Source organism: Nansenia antarctica, assembly GCF_963989245.1.
Source record: "Nansenia antarctica genome assembly, chromosome: 5".
Classification (NCBI taxonomy): domain Eukaryota; kingdom Metazoa; phylum Chordata; class Actinopteri; order Argentiniformes; family Microstomatidae; genus Nansenia; species Nansenia antarctica.
In genome coordinates, this window is record NC_137690.1 from 10,528,764 (window position 1) to 10,550,293 (window position 21,530).

The 21,530-nt window shown below is 47.6% G+C and overlaps 1 protein-coding gene across 1 annotated transcript in view; it reads left to right on the forward strand.

The window, feature by feature from the left end:
• The window catches only part of tjp2b (tight junction protein 2b (zona occludens 2)), a 57,526-nt gene that overhangs the window by 26,360 nt on the left and 9,636 nt on the right, over positions 1 to 21,530 (forward strand). Inside the window, exons 2-13 of the mRNA XM_080532251.1 lie at positions 5,167 to 5,220; positions 6,525 to 6,649; positions 7,007 to 7,109; positions 8,119 to 8,773; positions 9,501 to 9,604; positions 9,859 to 10,012; positions 14,970 to 15,075; positions 15,285 to 15,403; positions 15,652 to 15,715; positions 16,816 to 16,966; positions 17,303 to 17,411; positions 20,019 to 20,238. Coding sequence (XP_080388377.1) covers positions 5,167 to 5,220; positions 6,525 to 6,649; positions 7,007 to 7,109; positions 8,119 to 8,773; positions 9,501 to 9,604; positions 9,859 to 10,012; positions 14,970 to 15,075; positions 15,285 to 15,403; positions 15,652 to 15,715; positions 16,816 to 16,966; positions 17,303 to 17,411; positions 20,019 to 20,238 — 1,964 coding nt within the window. The remainder of the gene's footprint in view (positions 1 to 5,166; positions 5,221 to 6,524; positions 6,650 to 7,006; positions 7,110 to 8,118; positions 8,774 to 9,500; positions 9,605 to 9,858; positions 10,013 to 14,969; positions 15,076 to 15,284; positions 15,404 to 15,651; positions 15,716 to 16,815; positions 16,967 to 17,302; positions 17,412 to 20,018; positions 20,239 to 21,530) is intronic.

A 21,530-nucleotide genomic window follows, 5' to 3' on the forward strand; every position in this document is an offset into this window, starting at 1 on the left:
CCTCAGCATGGGTACAGGCAGACTGGCACCAGACCCTCAGCATGGGTACAGGCAGTTTGGCACCAGACCCTCAGCATGGGTACAGGCAGACTGGCACCAGACCCTCAGCATGGGTACAGGCAGACTGGCACCAGACCCTCAGCATGGGTACAGGCAGACTGGCACCAGACCCTCAGCATGGGTACAGGCAGGCTGGCACCAGACCCTCAGCATGGGTACAGGGAGGCTGGCACCAGACCCTCAGCATGGGTACAGGGAGGCTGGCACCAGACCCTCAGCATGGGTACAGGCAGACCGGCACCAGATCTGATCTTGGTTCAAATCGAATTATGCCGTATTGGAAAGAAAGCCCGTGGGGGTAGAAGAATGGTTGATGATGGTAAACCCTGTTTACCTGCAGGAGGATGAGCTGGTGGGTTAAGTGCCTTTGTACTCGGAGCGTACCTAAGCCTCTTGGTTAGAACTCCACCGTGGTTCTCTTTGGTCAGCTCTTCTCTGTTCGCTAGGAGTGGTTTCCATGCCAACTGCATCACGGGGGTGGGGTAGGAGTTGAATTAGGGGAAATTAGCACCGTTTTTCACTCTGTGTCCCCATGGCCAACATAGAGTTATTCAAACAACTCAGTGTCTCCTTGATGTTTAAGAGTTGTGAGACGAAATCCCCCTCTTCCTCCTCCATAGAGACATGTTCTCTGGGCTGTGGAGGGGATGGGATGAGGTTAAGCAAACGCACATATACACACACACACACACACACACGTACACAAACCACTAATGGCCAGCTGAGAGCAAATATCTGCAGGCAGAGTCCTCCAATTAAATTCACTCATCAACCAGAGGAAAGGCGGGGGGGGGGGGTTATGAGGCGATGAGAGAGAATGGAATGCTGTGTTCAAATTAAGTTCTTGTTGTTGTCGTTGTCGTTGGGTTTTGTATTGGACCACTGCACTGCTGAGTTTAAAGGGATGCTTCACCGAAATTACATAATTGCATACGTTTCACCTTTCATTGAAAGTACTCTTTGTGCCAGGAGAGACTGCTAATTGACTGATCTAATTGAAGCAGAAAACCACCTGCCTTTCACCTTATTGACTAATTGGAAGGTCAGTTCCCATGCCCCCACAAGATGGGCTTATCCCAGTGGTGTGAGTGAGAGTTGTGTGTGTGTGTGTGTGTGTGTGTGTGTGTGTGTGTGTGTGTGTGTGTGTGTGTGTGTGTGTGTGTGTGTGTGTGTGTGTGTGTGTGTGTGTGTGTGTGTGTGTGTGTGTGTGTGTGTGTGTGTGTGTGTGTGTGTGTGTGTGTGTGTGTGTGTGTGTGTGTGTGTGTGTGTGTGTGTGTGTGTGTGTGTGTGTGTGTGTGTGTGTGTGTGTGTGTGTGTGTGTGTGTGTGTGTGTGTGTGTGTGTGTGTGTGTGTGTGTGTGTGTGTGTGTGTGTGTGTGTGTGTGTGTGTGTGTGTGTGTGTGTGTGTGTGTGTGTGTGTGTGTGTGTGTGTGTGTGTGTGTGTGTGTGTGTGTGTGTGTGTGTGTGTGTGTGTGTGTGTGTGTGTGTGTGTGTGTGTGTGTGTGTGTGTGGGGTCAGTCTCCTCCCCTGACTGATGTAATCACCAGGTCATTGATCCGGATGTGTGTCTGTTTCTATTGAACCAGTATGTGTCCCTGGAGTGCTGTGTGTGTGTGTGTGTGTGTGTGTGTGTGTGTCACATAGCTACTCACACCCTATTTGCTCGCAGAGTGGGGTCAGGCTTTTTTTGGAAATGATGGACAGCAGTGGTTGGGCCAGAGGCAATGTTTCTCTTGTGGTTGCCATCTGTGCCTTGGTTTTGGCACTTTTTTCTGCCACCATCCATTTTACATTGTAGTCAGACCCAAGCGGTGGGTTAGGTTAGGTCCATGGTTAGGTAAGGTTAGGTCCATGGTTAGGTTAGGTCCATGGTTAGGTTAGGTCCATGGTTAGGTAAGGTCCCGGGTTAGGTAAGGTCCCGGGTTAGGCCAGGGGATGTCATGACTAGGAAATGAAATGTGTCTCTTCAGTGTAATAGAATGGCGGACTGTATGAAAGCTCCATATTGCTTAGCGCTCGCCAACTTGCATTTTTAATGGTCTTGCCACATGCAGTAGTTAGTCATTAGGTTTCCCATTGCAGCAGCAATGTTCAGGAGTGGAGTGTCATTTATAAACGTTGCGTATGCAAAAAAGCATGCATATGTTACGGTACATGTGGGAAAACTAGGGTTAGGGTTAGGTGCTAGGGTGCTAGGGTTAAGGTTAGGGTTAGGGGTAGGGTTAGGGTTAAGATTAGGGTTAGGGTTAGACATGCCAGCACGTACCAAGTCGACGTAGCACCTAACCCTAACCCTAGTTTTCCCACATGTACCGTATTCCCACATGTACCGTAACACATACACAAAAAAGCATGCGTATACAACTTTGACGCAAATTTGTGGATTTATTAAAAAACAACTTGGTGTGAAAATGTATGGCCGTCCACACAAATTCGGACCCATGCGTACGCACAGAAACTGGAGAAATTCATACCATTGTGTAAAATAAATTGAAATATGACCTCTCACATATTGTATATGAAGAGTTCCCTGGAGTGCACACAAAAAAGATATGTGCACACTGCACATATCTTAACTGTACATATATTCGCCCTTGTCCTGTACATATCACACTGTACATATATCTCTACTGTAGATATCATATTGATATCCATGCAAATATATTTACTTTTATTCATTTACTTATACTGTAATACCGTAGGCTATACTGTCCCACCATGCAATGTCTACACATTCATGGCTTTTGCACTATGAACTATCTGGTTAGATGCCGAACTGCGTTCCGTTGTCTTAGTACAGTACCAGTCAAAAGTTTGGACACACATTCCCATGGGGAAGTATGTCCAAACCTTTGACTGGTACTGTACTTGTACTCTGTCAATAACAATAAAATGTAATCTAATGTAGTCTTTTATTTTTCTTCTTTTTTTTTTTCTTTAACATGTTTTAGGATAATAAATACAAACAGGGCAGTGGCGGATACAGAAATTGGCTGATGGGTAGGCCTGGAAAAATCTGGGTAGGCCTGAGTGAAACTCATCACCGCACGTTTTAGACCTATGTATGAGCAGCCAGATGGATGGAACACAACCGGGCTCGCGATCATAGGCGCCGATTTATGTTTCTGCCCGTGGGTGCTCGAAACATTTGGGTACGACCAACACGCATGCACACACACGCACACGCACGCACGCACACACGCAAAATATTCGCAGGGACTGGAGGAGATCACTATGCAGACCATGAAACGAACGGAAAATAAATAAAGTACCTGTCTACCCAGAGAATGCAACGGACAGCCAAACAAGTTATTATAATACACACACGCAAGGCATTCAAGCGCACGCAATAGTCAATGAATTAACCAATAACCATCAACTATGGAGGACCAAGTCTGACAGAATTAACAATAAAGTTTAAAAAGTTTTAAAGTTTTAAAATGTCCACAAAGCCTACTGCTCGTTCTTTAATTACCCCTCCATGAATGAATCGAATACAAACTAGCTCGCGCTTGGATAGATCTTTATACTCATCCGCAAGTATGGCATAATATGTGGATTGCTCATGCAGTTCAGACTTTATCTTTCGAATTAGCAGTGAGGCTGCAGCCTCAAGCAGCTCATCCTGAATGTGATGGCTTAGGAGCGTGGCATTTCGAGGCAGTTATCCTTCAGTCTATTTTCAATTTCTGGATCATATTTTGACATGAACTTGAATAGCTCCAAGAAATTACCTTTATTGAGCGCCTCTTCCGTTTCTCTGTGACCTCTAAGTGGAATTTCCAACTTGGCACACAACATAGCAATGTCTAACACAACTTTAACGTGTTGCCGGTTTCGCTCTATGAATGAAACGGCATCACCGTGCATTTGATTTAACACTGTCCCACGGCTTTGGGGTCCATGGCTTTGCCTGTACCCATCCAACTTGGTGAGGGCAACAGCATGCGGCTTGCTAGACTCGTGTTTGTCACAGGCCTGCCGGAGACGTTTCCAATTTTTGTATCCATCTCTTATAAAAGTGAACTCCGTGTGCGCCTCTGGGAAATGTCGACACACTTTACAAAAAATAGCGTCTCTTTCTTTACTATATTCCATCCACTTGAACTTCTCGTACCAATTTCTACTGAAGGAGCGCGATTTCCCACTGAACAATCAGAGTAAACGTAAAAGAGGAAGCAATGTAAACGTAAGAGAGGTGGGCCTGGGTGGTCCTGACAGCTGGCCCACCCAGTCAGATTCATAAAAATACACATTTCTTTATAATAAAATATTTTTTAAGTTTAATTTTCACTAACTAACTGTAATGTGAATAGTTTTGTCTTGGAAATGATTAAAAGTATGTATTAATACTAATAATATTCAACTTCCCATAGATCCGCGCCTGAAACAGGGATGTCGGTTTTTGCAAAACAACCCCTCAAATATGTTGTACATTTTAATCTGGAATCAATTCTTAAAAATGTAATTGGATCCGTAATTATGAAACAATATTTGCAGGTTATGAAATGTATTCTCATAAATAATAAGGTTAATAGTAGGACAAATTACGTTAAACTGATTCTGTTTTCGATGCCTCAGTCGGGCAGATATGATTGCAGTTTCATGTTTCATGTTATCTCATGTTCGTTGCGCAGAATTTCACTGGGTGAATTATAATTTTTTTCCCCACCTTTCTGTTGGGATTTGCCGTCATTGTCGTTATTCAGTCAGTATAGATTCATATTAATTCGGGGCGTTTCACTGACTTTATAGACAACTCTGGCCGTTAAAAGGGTGGGACGAGACGCTCGTTCATGTGCGCAAAATGTGTAGTTGATTGTGATTTATAAAGGGAAATGTGCATGTGAGATGTGCATGCACACTGTGTTATGAATCAGCATCTTTGGTGTGCGTAAACATTCTTGCTTGTCTACGTACGCGACCTTTTTACGCCAGTTCTACGCAAAGTTTTATAAATGAGGCCCCGGGACCTTGTCTCATGCTTGTGTTCAGTGCTTGTGTTCAGTGCTTGTGTTCAGTGCTTGCGTTCAGTAACTCGTAGGTTCCCCGTCCGTTTGATGACGTAGCGTTCATTAACAATCAACTTCTCTGTTGTTCCCTACAGAGCTCAGGAATGGAAGAGACGGTGTGGGAGCAGTACACTGTGACCCTGCAGAGGGTGAGTTTACAGCACATGGCCCTGGTCTCTGCACACACACACACCAACACACACTTGCACACACACACACACACAGCAACACACAATTGCATGCTCACACGCCCACACACTCGCATGCACACACACATGCACACACGGCCACACACACCAACAACAACACACACACACACACGGCCACACCAACCAACACACACACACACACACACACACCAACCACACACACGCCTGCACACACACGCACGCACATACATAATTCCATTATAAATCACTCTCTACCAGACAGTAACCCATCAGTCTGTTCCCTACAAACATACTCTGCTATACACACTTAAAGAGATAAGTGTCATTAGGGGAGGCCATGTCAGTGTGAATTATCCACTTAATGTCTCCTGTTTTACATATTTTCCATGAGGGAGAGAGAGGGAAAGAGAGAGAGATTCATTGCTTCTCTTATCTGAAGGACACCATGCGTCTTAATTTAGCAAGACATGCGATGTCTTGTTTCCTCTTTGGTAGCTATGGACAGTTGAATGGGGAGGCTCCAAGGTTGACCCGTTCTCTCTCTCTCTCTCTGCCTCCCCGCTGGGAGATTTGTCATGTTAACTACTGACAACATGGACATGACTTGACGTGTGTGTGTGTGTGTGTGTGTGTGTGTGTGTGTGTGTGTGCGCGCGTGTGTGTGTGTGTGTCTCTTGCTCTCTCTTTTTCCCTACCTGTGTACTGTGATGAATGATGGCGTCAAGGGAAAGAGCATTAGATGCACACTGGAAACATAAGCCGTCTGCCTGCCCCCCAGCCAAGCTACTTCACCCCCTCTCTCATTTGCCTGTGATCAAACCATAGAGTCCTGTGTTTGTCTGTCTGTCTGTCTGTCTGTCTGTCTGTCAAATCTGTCCATTTGTAGAACTATCTCTCTCTCTTTTTCATAATTTTTTTCCCTACCTGTGTGTTGTGATTTATGATGGCGTCAAGGGAAAGCGCGTTAGATGCACACTGGAAACATAAGCCGTCTGCCTGCCCCCCAGCCAAGCTATTTCACCCCCTCTCTTGTTCGCCCATGGTCAACCCATAGAGTCCTGTGTCTGTCTGTCTGTCTGCCTGCCTGTCTGCCAACCCGCATTCAATTTACACTCCCCTCTCTCTCAGATGATCTGTCTGTATGTCTGTTCTGTCCAATTACAAATGTGTTTGTCCAACCATCTCATCTCTCTCTCTCTCTCTCTCTCTCTCTCTCTCTCTCTCTCTCTCTCTCTCTCTCTCTCTCTCTCTCTCTCTCTCTCTCATACTCTTCCGTTGTGCAGGACCCTAAGATGGGGTTCGGTATTGCCGTGTCCGGTGGACGAGACAACCCCAACGTGGACAGTGGCGAGACGTCAATCATCGTGTCAGACGTGCTGCAGGGCGGGCCAGCAGACGGACTACTGTTGTAAGTCTACAGCTCCACCTGTACACTGAAGCAACTACATTCTGTGCATCTTGATTTGTCTGAAGTGGCTTCCTGGCTTCCTTTGCCATTGTCTGCCTTCGTCAGAAGACAGGATAGGTGAAAGCAATGTGGTGGGAATTGGCTTTTTCCTGTCCAGCTCCTTCCACATCAGTGCAAATGAAAGAGAGAAGACAAGGAGAGGAAGACAATTTTAGTCTATGAGGATGCACCCTGATATATTTATTTGGCAAATGATGATGATGATTATAATACTAATAATAGTTAGTATAATAATAGTTAAACTAAACATGATTAATATTAGTTTAGTTAATAAGTTGTTGTGATTGCCCTCCACAGTGAAGATGACCGCGTCATCCAGGTCAACACCATCCCAATGGATAATGTGCCTCACTCCTTTGCTGTGCAGCAACTCCGAAAATGCGGGAAGGTAGCCAAGATAGTGAGTATCACTCTTCTTAGCCAACAAAAGTCCTTTGTTCAATGGGCTGTTCTCCTGTAGACTGTTAAACAAGGCATAGTGTGTCTAGGTTGGCTATGCTAATGTCATACAGGTCTCTTTTGAAAAATAAATGTCATCCCAAAGATGCTAATGGTTGAATAGAAAATAACGGTCAGGATATTATATTTGCATGTAAACACTTGTTTTGAATGTGAAATGAATTAAATATTTGTAACCCCCCCAAAAAAACGTCTTACCCAGTGGGCAAAGAAACAGTCTTTGTCTTGAATAGAAATGAAATGCACACATTTGACATTCATCCCGGTGAAGCTAGGCTAAGCTAGTGATTGGGAACATAATATACATTGCTTGTTTCATCTGGGGAAGTTTAACCCCTGGAGCATCCCTGCTAGTGACGTGTTTCACGTTGTCGCTCCACTGGACCAATTCTTTACGGCTGACACATCTTGAACATGCCACAGCCAGAAATATCCCTCTGTCTGTGTGTGTGTGTGTGTGTGTGTGTGTGTGTGTGTGTGTGTGTGTGTGTGTCTGTGTCTGTGTCTGTGTGTCCGACTGGAAGCCATACTGTGCCCTCCGTCACACAGGAGAGAGGTCTCTCATCTGGCAGGGTGTTAGTGACTGGCTTCACCTCCTCTCAGGCTGATGTTCATTGTGGCAATGTGCAGTACTCCATAGAAGAGCCATAGGGGTACCTTCAATACACACTGCCATTGGTGTGTGTGTGTGTGTGTGTGTGTGTGTGTGTGTGTGTGTGTGTGTGTGTGTGTGTGTGTGAGAGAGTGTGTGTGTGTGTGTGTGTGTGTGTGTGTGTGTGTGTGTGTGTGTGTGTGTGTGTGCTTGCCAACCTCTTTTCTGGTATCTGGAAAAGAGGCTCCTAATCTAAAGAATGTTTAAATAAAAGGTAAAGATAAAAAGTATGTATGTATGTTTAAAAACACAATGTTGCTCTGTCTGCACCCCCCCCCCCCCCTCCCCCCTCCAACAGACTGTGAAGAGGCCACGCAGGGTGACACTCCACTCCCTCAAACACCCGCCCTCGCCGGGGGCAGACAGCCGCGACTTCCCCTCCACCCGTTACTACGACACAGACGAGAACATCGGCGACGGTGGCTGGGCCCGTGACAACGGCGGCCCCGGCTACCAGCGAGACCACACCCCCGACAAAAAGAGCTACCTGGAACCACAGGACTACAGAGGCGGGCAGGACAGGCGAGAGCGCAGCCGAGGGCGGAGCCAGGAGAAGGCGTCGCCAAGCCCGGACAGGAGCCGCCGTGACGGCAGCAGGGGGCGGGCCTTCGACCGCGAGCCCCCTAGCCCGGAGAGGCCGCGGTATCCACGGGAACGGAGTCGGGGGCGCAGCGCGGACCGGGAGCGAGGAGGAGGAGGAGGGGGAGGGAGCCCGGGTGGGAGGAGCCACGGTCGGGGGGAGAGCTACGAGCGCGGAGGAGGAGGAGGAGGAGGAGGAGGAGGAGGAGGAGGAGTAGGGAAGTACGATTCCCCCAAGTTGGCCAGAGTGAAGAGCAGAGACCACCTACAGGAGCACTCTGTCGCCTCTGAGGCCCCCCGAGGAGGGGCTAAGGACCTGGAGCCGCTGGACAAACCTGTCAATGTCCTGCTGGTCAAGAACCGTCCCAACGAAGGTGAGAGGAATCACGTTTTTCTCTTTTCTATGCATGGTTAAAGCAGTAGCTCTCAGGCTGGAGAATGGTAGCCGAGGTGGTTGGTTATCCACACGTTGGCCCTCAGTGGCTCCGCCTCCATATCCAACTGTTTAAAGAAATTAGAAATACCAAAGCCCCTCATTCACTCAACTCAAAAGTGGCCTCTGCATCGTTGAAAGCATTACCCATTCAAATCCTCTTAGGCTGGACTACCCTGAAGGGGCATTCTGGGGATTGGGACTTTTTGAGGACTTTTATATGTGTGACATCATCACCTGATGAGTGTATACCTTCTATATGACTGGATACCTTTTTCACAAAAAAACGTTTAAAACTTTGAGTGTCTAGAAAAGCGCTATATAAGTGTAATTTATTATTATTATTATTATTATTAAATCTATTATTTAAAGCTATTTATTATTGAGTAAAAGTTGTGGGGTGACTACTTTGTTGCTGTTTGAATCGCAGATTGCCCCTTTAAAGAAGGGATGAAGGGAAAAAGAAGAGGGTCAAGATAACGCTTGCAGATCAGAGCTTAGATAAAGGTTATTTTAATGTCAGAGGCTGAGGCTGTTTTATGGTCATGGTGGTGGTATGCCCTCTGGTTGCTATGGCAGTGTGGTGAGTCACACAATGTGTGTGTGTGTGTGTGTGTGTGTGTGTGTGTGTGTGTGTGTGTGTGTGTGTGTGTGTGTCTTTTTTACAGAGTACGGCCTGCGCCTGGGGAGTCAGATCTTCATTAAGGAGATGACCAGCACAGGCCTTGCTGCCAAGGATGGAAACCTACAGGAGGGAGACATCATCCTCAAGGTACCCTTCATACTGTTAGCATGCTATTGCTAAACTTGCTATTAGCTTAAATCAAGAGATGGATTGGCTACAATGTGTTAGGCCTTATTACTCTGTTGCGCTCTCTTTCTCCATCTCACTCACTCAATTTCAGTTTTATTTACAATATTTCTCACACACTCACTTTCAGTTGTACTTGTCGATATCTCTCTCTCTCTCTCACACACAACACTCACAAACACACACACACACTCTCTCCTGTGTCTCGTCTACAGATCAACGGGACGGTGACAGAGAACCTGTCCCTGAACGACGCGGGCAAGCTGATCGAGAAGTCCCGCGGTAAACTGCAGTTGGTGGTCCAGAGGGACCGGCGCCAGCTCCTCATCCGCATCCCGCCCCTGGTGGACTCCGACTCGGAGCCTGACGGTGAGTGATTGGACTAGGCGAGATGACGGACAGCCTGCCCAGACCAATAGCAGACCAGGAAGTGACAGTGTTAACGTTTTAGCGGGTTAATATTGATTCTATTAGAGATGGACATAGACATGCTCTATGGTCCTCTGGGCCATTCAGATTTGTCAATCTTCAAATGTATCCAATGGCATTATTTCAACATTCCCAGAGGGTAGACAGCCCACAAATCATATCACACCCTACCAGACATAAACATATCTGGCATTCAAGGGGTTAAAAATAAAAAAGGACATGAAAAAGTGTCACGTTTCTTGCTTGCAGCTGCCAGCCATATCTTAGACACAGCAAAGTCACCCAGTCAGTTCTTACCGTCTAGTTCTGTTCTTAGTAGAGTTCTTAGCCAACCACTCAATTTAACAGTTAAGCGTTCAATTGACCTGAACATTATTGACAAGTACAAAAAGAGATTTTCTCAGTCATACAATCGAGAAATCCTTTTTTGTCTTCTCTCTTCCAGATAAAATGTCATACTTTTAGATGAAGGACCACCCAAGACACAACGTTAACGTTTGGTTGCCTTTTTAAAGCTGTAAAATGACCGTGCCACGACACAACCAAGTTGTAAAGCTTTCACACTTTGCACTTATTTCTTTGCCTATACCTTAATTTTTTAATACTTTCCTAAACCAATAAAGTATTTTAATCACTATCTTTTTTGTTCTGTGTGATTTATTAAGTACAGTAGGTTGAATAATGCCAATGGAACAAGTCTTTTTTTTTGTAGTGCACAGTATATTTTAGTGTACTGCAAAGTACATTATTCTAGTAATCAGGGTTCGATTCAAATCTTGTTTTGTTTTTTTATAACATTTACCATGTTATTATGTTATCTTCTTACCTTTGTATAGTACAGATGTTCAATGTGGAAAAGGGGTAATTTCTTACCTTTCAATTCCAAATACAGAAAGTTGCATGAAAAAACAACTTACAAGTGGGTAAGATGACTGACTTGATTTGTAACACATTAATATGTTTTCTTCAGTGTTTAACAGGATTTGAATACTCTTTGGGCAGACAAACCCCACCTTCCCCCTCCTCAACACACAGTTGCCTTTACATAGCATACATTAGCATCCCCGTCTCATGCCATCTCATTCATGCCTTTGCAGGACTTAACAATAACATTCCCTTCATTAGGACTTCATGATTGAGTGTTCACGCATGGTCTCAGACCTAAGTTAAAGGATACATTTAGCAATGTTGCACCCAATCTCAGATGGTTCCTCACCCTGAAAGGAGGGCCAAGATAAAATGTAATCTATGGTTTGGATTTGTTTAAATAGCCACTACTAACTTCAGATAAATGGACTGCACTTCTATAGTAGCGCCTTATTCCAAAGCACTTTACAATGGCCACTCGTTCACCCATTCACACACCAATCGCTCATTGGGAGGAATTTGGGCTTTAGTGTCTTGCCCAAGGACACCTTGACATGGGATCGAACCGCCGACCTTGCGATCATTAGACGTCGACTCTACCTCCTGAGCCACAGCCTCCCGGGCTTTAGCCAATGCTTACAGAAAAACAACGCTGCCCCTATTACTCCCATTATTGTTTTGTTAGCTGTGGCTAAAGCTAGCTGGTAGTAGTTCGTAGTAGTGGCTATTGAAAGAAATCGGAGCCATGGGTTACAGTTTCCCCTGGCCTATAGACTACTTTCGGGCTAAGGAACCATCTGACTATATGGGGTAAATCACAGAATTTATCCTTTAATAAACGTTGTCCCTTTGCTCCACAAGGTCATGTGGTGCTGTTAGCCTGTCTCTGTCACTCTGCCCTGATAGGCTGAAAGTGGGAAGTAAGACTCACTATTGGCTGAGGGCAAGGAAAAAAGGAGGGCAATTAAAGATTTGAGTTCCGAACTTCCCCCCGAAGAAAACAGAGGCGGTCACTGACCCACTTACTGTAGCTGCTGCCGTCCTCATAAGCCTGCAGAAGAGAACTCAGAATTTTTTAGATGAGGTCTTTTCAATAAACCTCTAATTCCACCCCCCACCCCCCTTCTCATAATCCAGACAATCTAGATGAGATTGTATATTAATCCCCATGCGACGGAACAGATCTCATGGCTCTCATTATCATTGTGTGTGTGTGTCTGTGTCTGTGTCTGTGTCTGTGTCTGTGTCTGTGTCTGTGCCTGTGCCTGTGTGTGCGCATGTGCGTATGTGTTTGTCTATTTCTGTTTGAATCATCCAATGCGCCAAGTCCTCAGGGAGAGTTGGTACAGCTCCTGTGCCTCTCTCACCTCAGTATACCACCTCTCTGATAAATCCATCCCCCCCTAATAGAACCCCACTGTAACTCTTTCTGTGTGCTTTCCCTCCTCCCAGAGTTACAACTATCCCAGAGTGGGTTTTATCAGCCTGTCCTGTTTCTGTTGGTTGGTTTTGTTTATATCTCTCTCCTCTCCTGCCAACGACCAGGCCGGCCCCAGTCTGCTCTTGTGCCAATGCTCTGATTAAAGAGAGGGAGGGAGGGAGGGAGAGAGGGAGAGAGAGAGAGAGGGAGGGAGAGAGAGAGAGAGGTAGGGAGGGAGAGAGAGAGGGAGAGAGGGAGGGAGGGAGAGAGGGAGGGGGAGAGGGAGGGAGGGGGAGAGGGAGGGAGGGGGAGAGGGAGGGAGGGAGAGAGGGAGGAGAGAGGGAGGAGAGAGAGAGAGAGGGAGGGAGAGAGAGAGAAACAGGAGGGGAGGGCAGAGAGAGAGAGAGGAACAGGGGAGGGCAGAGAGAGAGGGAGGGAGAGAGAGATAGAGAAACAGTGGAGAGCAGAGAGAGAGGAACAGGGGAGGGCAGAGAGAGGGCGAGAAGGAGAGGGAGAGGTACAGGGAGAGAGAGAGAGTGGAACAGGGGAGAGCAGAGAGAGAGGGCGAGAAGGAGAGGGAGAGGAACAGGGGAGGAAGAGAGAGAGAGATAAGGAACAGGGAAGGACAGAGCAAGAGAGAGGGAGAGGAACAGGGAGGGAGAGGCAGAGAGAGGGAGAGGGAGAGAGAGAGAGATCTGGGCACACACTGTATTGTACAAGACCAGAACACCCTGCTCTGTGACATCAAACAGACCGCAACATACACACACACACACACACACACACACACACAGACACACCTCAACCAACCACTGCACTCCTGTGTTCCCCTCGTCCCTCCACCTAATTGAATCTGCTTGTGCTTTCATGTTTATTAATTTCACTCCACCCCCTTTGCAACATCCAAACTTCACCCCCCCCCCCCCCATTCACTTCCATGTTAATGCCCACATGTTCCTGCTGTCAAGGAGGATCTCCTGCTGTGAATGGAGTATCTGTCGTATTGTGAAGAAGAGGTGCACATCTGCACTGCTGTCTGTCTGTCCACCTGTCTGTCTGTCTGTCTGTCTGTCTGTCAGTCCGCCTGTCTGTCTGTCTGTCTGTCTGCAGGCACTCACAGGAGCGGAGCTGAGTGTTCCACTGAGTGCACCCGGAAATGCACTTTCAGACGCATCACTGCTACCACTCACAGTAACCTGCTCTCACCTCTCTCTCTCTCTCTCTCTCTCTCTCTCTCTCTCTCTCTCTCACTATTCTTTCTCTTTCTCTCCCTCTCTTTCTCTTTCTCAACAGTTGCTCTCTCTCCCTTTTTCGCTCCATCCCTTTCTGAGGAACAGTCGTCACTTTTCACACGTCATTGCTCCTCAGTATGACCACGTGTTACTGTGCGTCTCGATGGCTTTAACTGTAATTTGATTAATTACAATTTAATGGGTCGTCCTGGGGAAGCGACGCCATGTCGGCCCGAACTCACAAATTCCCTCAAATTGCTTTTTAATTGCCCAAAAATGTGAAAAAAGGCAGCTGTAATCTCACAGGACATAAAACGCCTACCGCCAAAACTCGGTCATAGACATCTGGGGGGATATGAAGGGTCCACACCCCCGTTCTTTTCCCCAGAAGCTACTCATGTTTGACGCACACAAACACACACATTCCCCCTCTCCACTCTTTCACTCCACTCCCCCTCTCCTCCACTGCTCTGTTTCTTTAGAATACTTGCTCTGAGTCAGCTCACAGTTTCCAAGATCTAAACCGACAGGCACAAATGAAAGGCTTTTCATTGGCACTCGCTTCAAATGGAATAACCAGTCCAGGGCAGATGAAGGCTGTTAGATGTCTGTCGGCTTTGTATGGCCGCTGGTGCCCTGTATTGCTTCATGCCACTTCGCTGAAATGAACACAGACAATCTAATATGTATTGGCTATATGTGACAGCAGCTGGTGAAAGGGGGAACAAGTCGGCAACTGAAATAATGTTCGGACTTTTATTGCAAATGCAATGGATTCGGTGAGTAATCCCTACTACTACCTAGATAATGTAGAGTAGAGCTTGACTAGCGAGTGTGTCATTGATTTTCAACAACATTAACATTTATTTTGCCGACTTGTTCACGCTTTTAACAGCCGCTGTCACATATGTATATCATTTGTCTAAACTCTAAATAAAGTCTAAAATATATTGGACGGTAGTGTATTGTCACTTTTATTGTTATTGATCTTCTTGGCACCATATTAAACATAATGCCACTCTTGACGAGGACTCCATAGACTTTGTAACTGGGACTTTATGGTCAGTTTGTGGATTTGGGTTTAGAGTGAAGTGCCGTCAGTCTATAGAGTGGACCGTGTTGTCTCAGAGCTGGTTCTAAAGAGGCAGGGTATCACGCTTCAGTAACTTAAACCTCCTCCTTAAACCTCTGACACAGGGGAAACTGGTGTTCGGGGCTTCTTGGGACAAACCAATCAGGTTTCTACTATGGGTGCACAAATTCTGGAGAAGGGAACCGGGTCATGGCTCTTTGACAGTCTTGCTAACCTCCTCTCTCTCTCCCCCTCCCTCTCTCTCTCTCCCTCTCCTCTCTCTCTCTCTCTCTCTCTCTCTCTCAGATATCTCAGAGATGGAGTCATATCATTCGTACTCCCCTCAGGAGGACAGGAGATCCCGCCAGTCAGACCTCTCCTCTCACTCTTCCAACGAGAGAGACATCCCCAGGTACGGTGGAGGGAGAGGGAGAGAACAATGGCGGATGATGGATGGATGGGTGGATGAGTGAGAAATTAATAATATAGAGAGAGGGAGATATACACAGTGAGATGTCAGGTGGAGTTCAGCGGTGTGTTGCTGACCCCACGCAGTCAGATAATGTGCTCCATCCCTGTGTGTATCCCCAAACCTCTGACCAGATTGTTGGACCCTTTCAGGGACGACCCCCAAAGGGCTGCCAAGATGTCCGCCATGGCCTCCCCCTTTAGAGTGCCTGAAGACCCCCACGCAGCTGCTGAACTGGACAGGGAGGCACCACGCGTAGAGGAGCCACCAGGTACCCACAATGCATCTGGAGCAATCTAAGGCTCTGTTTGAAATCGCACGCTTTGCACAGTGAACGGGTAAAGCCTAGTGTGTATTATCAGCGGGTAGTATCCTCATTTTAGTGTGTTTGATCCAATCAAAATGATGTCCACCTTGTAATACGCTGACTTTTTAGCATAGCTTAATGCTATACGTTAAGTTGAAATGTTTTCTCTTCTGACTCTTATCACAGTGACCATCAACCATCTTGTTTTACAGCTGCAGTAAAAACCACCCCAAAGATCCTGCTCCGACCAAGCCCAGAGGACGAAGAGATTTATGGGTGAGTGATTCAGTCCATGTCCATCTTCTGGACTCATATTCATCACCATGATGATATCATCCTCTCGTAAAGCCCGTTAGTACGGGTGAAGCTGTAGCTGAATGTTTGTGAAAGGGTTTCAGAAAAGAGGGGGAGTCAGGTGGAAGAAAAGGAAGGGTGAGTTTTTGTATGACAGTGAGAGGGATCGGGTGACTTTATCCTCCTCCCCTCCCTTCCTCCTCCCCTCCCCTCCCTTCCTCTCTTCTCCTCTCCTCTCCTCTCCTCTCCTCTCCTCTCCTCTCCTCTCCTCTCCTCTCCTCTCCTCTCCTCTCCTCTCCTCTCCTCTCCTCTCCTCCCCTCCCTTCCTCTCCTCTCTCCTCTCCTCTTCTTCTCTCCTCCATATTCATAACGCGTCTGCAGCTCCATCTCTCTCCCCTGTGTGTCCGTGGGGAAGGGTTATTTTTACGTTCTCCTAATGCGGGGCCTGCTGACAGTGTTGCTTTGTTTAAAGTCTGAAGGTGTGTGTGTGTGTGTGTGTGTGTGTGTGTGTGTGTGTGTGTGTGTGTGTGTGTGTGTGTGTGTGTGTGCGTGCGTGTGCGAGCGCATGCTGCAGGTGAAACCTGGAATACACAAATATGACTGTAGTCTCATTGCCTGACCTTGGTCCTGACATCTCACACCTACAGTATGACTATAGATCTAGTATTGGGGTTGATATCACAGGCAATTCTTGAGTTCATAATCTTGGTGTAAACATGCCTTTTATATACTGGTAAACGTATTTATACTGGTAAAAGCATGGTTTGGTAACCCTAACCCAGCCCGTGCATATTCCATGGTTACTGTGGGCTGTGTGAGTACCAATTTGGTAGTTGGTGTAATTGACTAGCATGAGTTCTACTAGCATAGGTAGGGAGGTAGCATTCTGAGAAACTGAGTATTTCTGGGAAACTGACTGTATTTCTGTTATGGTTGAAACTGGAGGGGCAGGGGGGGGGAGCAGTTCTCTCAATTGAAAAATCCTAATTTAATCCTCTCTATCTCTCCCTCACCCCCCACCCCCTCTGTCATCCCCTCTCCTCCTCCCCCCCCCCCCCCCCCCCCCTCCCTCCCTCTCTCAGGGCTAACACAGTGATGGTGAGTTTCCAGAAGGGCGACAGTGTCGGGCTGCGACTGGCCGGGGGGAACGACGTGGGCATCTTCATCGCGGGGGTCCAGGACGGCAGTCCTGCTGAAGAGGAGGGCCTGCGTACCGGAGACCAGATCATGAAGGTAGCAGCACAGCTAACAGCACCCTCACGCCTCCCTCCGCAATGTCCACTCTCTCACCTCTGACACACACAGTCTGGCCACGCAGGGAATTCAGCTGGGGAACCTTGTTTACACTGCATTGAGTACACACAGCCTTGACAATCTGGGAATCCGTTCTACAAAGTTTTTTTACTTATAACATATACTCTACTTCCTACAAAACAGTAGTTTCAAAAATGAGTTGGGTATGTCAGGGCTTGACATAGCATGGGGTGGCCTGTGTGGGGATGACTGTTTGTTTGAGACGACAACCAACCATTAATGGAGCTTTTTTGTGTTTTTTCCACTGTGTTCAAGGTGAACAATGTGGACTTTAGAGGCATTGTGAGGGAGGAGGCCGTCATGTTTCTGTTAGAGATTCCAAAGGGAGAGGACGTGACCATCCTGTCCCAGAGCAAACCTGATGGTGAGTGTTCACTGTTCCAGAAGGCTCTAGAGCATTATGGAACCTTTCACAGAGTTCAAGACGCTTCTACTTGGGCTTCAAGGTGAATAGAGTCCCTTCAAAGTGTTTTCAAGAGGCAACCACACTGTTTCAGATCATTCCAAGGGGTTCTAAATGAAATAGTTTTCACAGAGAATTTCAAACAGTTCCAATGTTGTAGATTGTCTCACAGTATTCCAGAGAGTTATCCTCGTAATCTCATCTCTGTTCATGTCAGTTATCCTACTGCCTTGCCTGGGGAATATGCAATATCTTCCACTAAATTATGAAATGTTTGTTAGCACTGAATTATGCAACGTTTCCTGGAAAACCCATTTTGGCTACAGTATATTTTAAATACAGACAGGGATATTTAATAGAAAAGCTAAGTTTGTAGAACCGGCTAAGTTGACTAGGTTCTGGGGGGGTTGAGAGTATTAAAAGTGAAAAGTGGAATGATTCAGACTTCAGGGTCCACTGACTGCCCTCTCCATGCTCTCACTTCTCATTAAAAAAACACTACGAGTCAGACCGCAGGGCTATACTCGCTACATTTAATCCACACACTTACGCATATACACACACACACACACACACACACACACACACACACACAACACACACATGTGTAAACACACGCACACACAGGAACACAAAACACAGGAACACATAAACAACACATACATGTAAACACACACCCACACACACACGCACGCACACACACAGATGTACTATTGTACACTCACTCTCATTCACACACACACACTCGAAATAATTTTGTGCGAGTGTAATGGCACCAGCTTGCTCGCCCCCCCTTAGGCGCTTAAACCAGCTAAAGCCAGTATGGGTTCACCCACCCGTGGCACACACACGGACACATGCACGTACGCAGAGACAACACCAAACTTGTTACATAAGAAACACATTGCCTCGCGAGCCCTTTCCCCTAAAATGCAACAACGATGTTGACAGCAAGTGATCTCTACTCATTCATCCATATGCATCTGATCACTGATGTTTCTCCATTGTCAACTGGGCTAAAAGAGAGAGGGGGTGTTTCTGTGTAACTGTCTGTGTATGTGTATTATGTTCACTCTTGAGTGCCCGCCTCTGTGTGACAGTGTGAGTGTCACAGAGGGAGGCTGGGGCCTCATCTGCAGACAGGGAGCAGTGGTTTATGGGAGGTGCGGTCCATTAGCCAGTCAGGCTGTGTAAAGTTAGCAGCTGGGTCGTTGGGGGTGAGCAGCGTTGGGGCCGCTGTTGGATTTGGAGCGCTCCCAAATCATGTACATCGCCTACAACCCCCGTCTCCTCCCCCTCTCTTCTCGCCTCGACACGCACACACACACTCACACACACACGCGCGCGCACACACACACACACACACACACAGAGGAGGCAGCCAGACTGGGACATGAGGACGAGCATGACTGACCTCTACTGTCACCATTGCTCTCGTTCTCTCTCTCTCTCTCTCTCTCTCTCTCTCTCTCTCTCTCTCTCTCTCTCTCTTTCTGTCTCTTCCTCTCTCCCTCTCTCTCTCTCTCTCTCTCTCTCTCTCTCTCTTTCTGTCTCTTCCTCTCTCCTCCTCCCTCCCTCCCCCAACCTCCCTCCTTTTCTGACTTCCCTCTCTCTCTCTCTCTGGTCTGAGATGGTGCCTGGGGGGTTAGTGCAGTCTGTCACTCTGATCCCCAGCCATGAGATCTAGAGCATGGGACACAAGGAGAAGAGGATCATGGTACTATCACTACACCAGGGTTACAGACCTGTGGAAACTGGGGGGTTTTCAGTGTTGCGGTCCCAAAGAAAAAAAGAAAGTGATTTAATAAGAGACGAACACATTTGGAATGAGCCACATGTATTGTAGCATCAGTCAGTTCCTGAAGCCAGCTGTCTATAGCACTCTGATGTTTCAATCCCCAACCATGCAAGCTCATAGGGAGAATTGAAGACCGTAGAATAGTATGGCACAGAAAACCAGTGGACTCTCCACAAACCCTGGTTGCGGAGGGTGAGCAGTGATGAGGGGCAGGGAGATGGCGATGAGGGGGCAGGGAGAGGGGGATGAGGGGGCAGGGAGAGGAGGATGAGGGGGCAGGGAGAGGGAGATGAGGGGCAGGGAGAGGGGATGAGGGGGCAGGGAGAGGGAGATGAGGGGCAGGGAGAGGGAGATGAGGGGGCAGGGAGATGGGGATGAGGGGGCAGGGAGAGGGAGATGAGGGGCAGGGAGAGGGAGATGAGGGGGCAGGGAGATGGGGATGAGGGGGCAGGGAGAGGGAGATGAGGGGCAGGGAGAGGGAGATGAGGGGGCAGGGAGATGGGGATGAGGGGGCAGGGAGAGGGAGATGAGGGGCAGGGAGAGGGGATGAGGAGGCAGGGAGAGGGGATGAGGGGGCAGGGAGAGGGGATGAGGGGGCAGTGAGAGGGGATGAGGGGGCAGGGAGAGGGGGATGAGGGGGCAGGGAGAGGAGGATGAGGGGGCAGGGAGAGGGGATGAGGGGGCAGTGAGGTAAAAGGGGTGGGTCAACACAAGGAGACACACTTTGACTCATCTTGTCCTGCCTCTCTCCTCTCCTTGTCCCTCCTCAGTGTACAGTGACATCCTGGTATCGGGTCGCGGCGACTCCTTCTTCATCCGCACCCACTTTGAGTATGAGAAGGAGGCGCCCCAGAGCCTGGCCTTCTCCCGGGGGGAGATCTTCAAGATTGTGGACACCCTCTACGACGGCAAGCTGGGTAACTGGCTGGCCATCCGCACGGGCAAGGACAAGCAGCTGCTGGAGAAAGGCATCATCCCCAACAAGAGCAGGTGAGATGGAGCTAGCAAGGAGAGGGTGGGTGGGTGTGTTTGTGGGTGTGGGTGTGGGTGTGTGCGTGTATGTGTGCGTGTATGTGTGCGGGCGTGCATGTGCGTTTGTTTTGTTTGGGGGTAGGGGGGGGGGGGAAGGGTATGCTAGTAAGTGAATACATGTGAGTACATGTGAGTACATGTGAGTACATTCACACTTGGCAGCTATCCCCAACCAGATCAGTTTTTCATTACAATGGGATTGTAGGTCAAAGTAGCTAGGATAGTAGTTAGTTAGTTAATACTGTTGGTATTACTACAGTTAGTTAATTTGTTAGTTAGTACGGAATACTCTGAATATAACTGGCTACTACAAGAGTATGTCACAGTAGCTGCAAGAATAGGAGGCTACCACTAGCGGTACTAGCTAACCACTACAAGAGTATGTCCTTGTGGCTAACACTACAAGTAGCACTAGCTAGCTATTCTCTATGACTACAGCCATTGCAAAAAGCTGCTACAGTAGCTGGGATAGTAGGGCTACCACTCGCGGTGCATATGGCCTTAGAACCTTGAGATGGTTTCATGTGAAATCATGTCAAAGGGAGACAGATTTGCACCAAAGTTAGATTTTTGCAGTTCACGGGACTAAAAAAAGACCCATTCCCTGGCCGCCGCCACCACCACTGGACTGCTTTGAGCGTCCAGCCCTCAGTCAGATAGATGAACCACATCAGAGCCCTGCTCTGATTAAAGAGCCTTAGATCACACTGCCTGTCCTCTCTGATCCTGCCTCTCTCCACTGATCTCACCAACAGACACAGTAGACCACACAAACCTCCTTCTCTCTCTCCTCCTTCCTCATGTCGCCCTATCTTCCCTTTCTTCGCCTCCTCTCCTCCTTTAAAGAAAAGATACACGGCAACTTCCTTCAGATCCTCTACGCCCACCGCAGGAAGTCATTTGAACTGGCGCAGCATGAAAGAGTGTTTATATTGAGTTATTTTAGCGTAAACATGCTTGTCTTGGTTCATCTTGTCGACCTCTCAACGTGGTTGCCCTAACATATCACTTATCCTTCTCTCCCTCTCTCTCTCTCCTCTCTCTCCTTCCCTCCCTCTCTCTCTCTCTCTCTCTCTGCTCTTTCTTCTCCCTCTCTCTCCCTCTCTTTCTCTCTCTCTCCCTCTCTCTCCCTCTCTCTCTCTCTCTCTCTCTCTTTCTCTCTCCCTCCCTCCCTCCCTCCCTAACCTTGATTTTCAGTCAAGAAGGGTGAGGCTCTGTTATAAACCCATGTTGGGTTTCTTCTTTTTTGT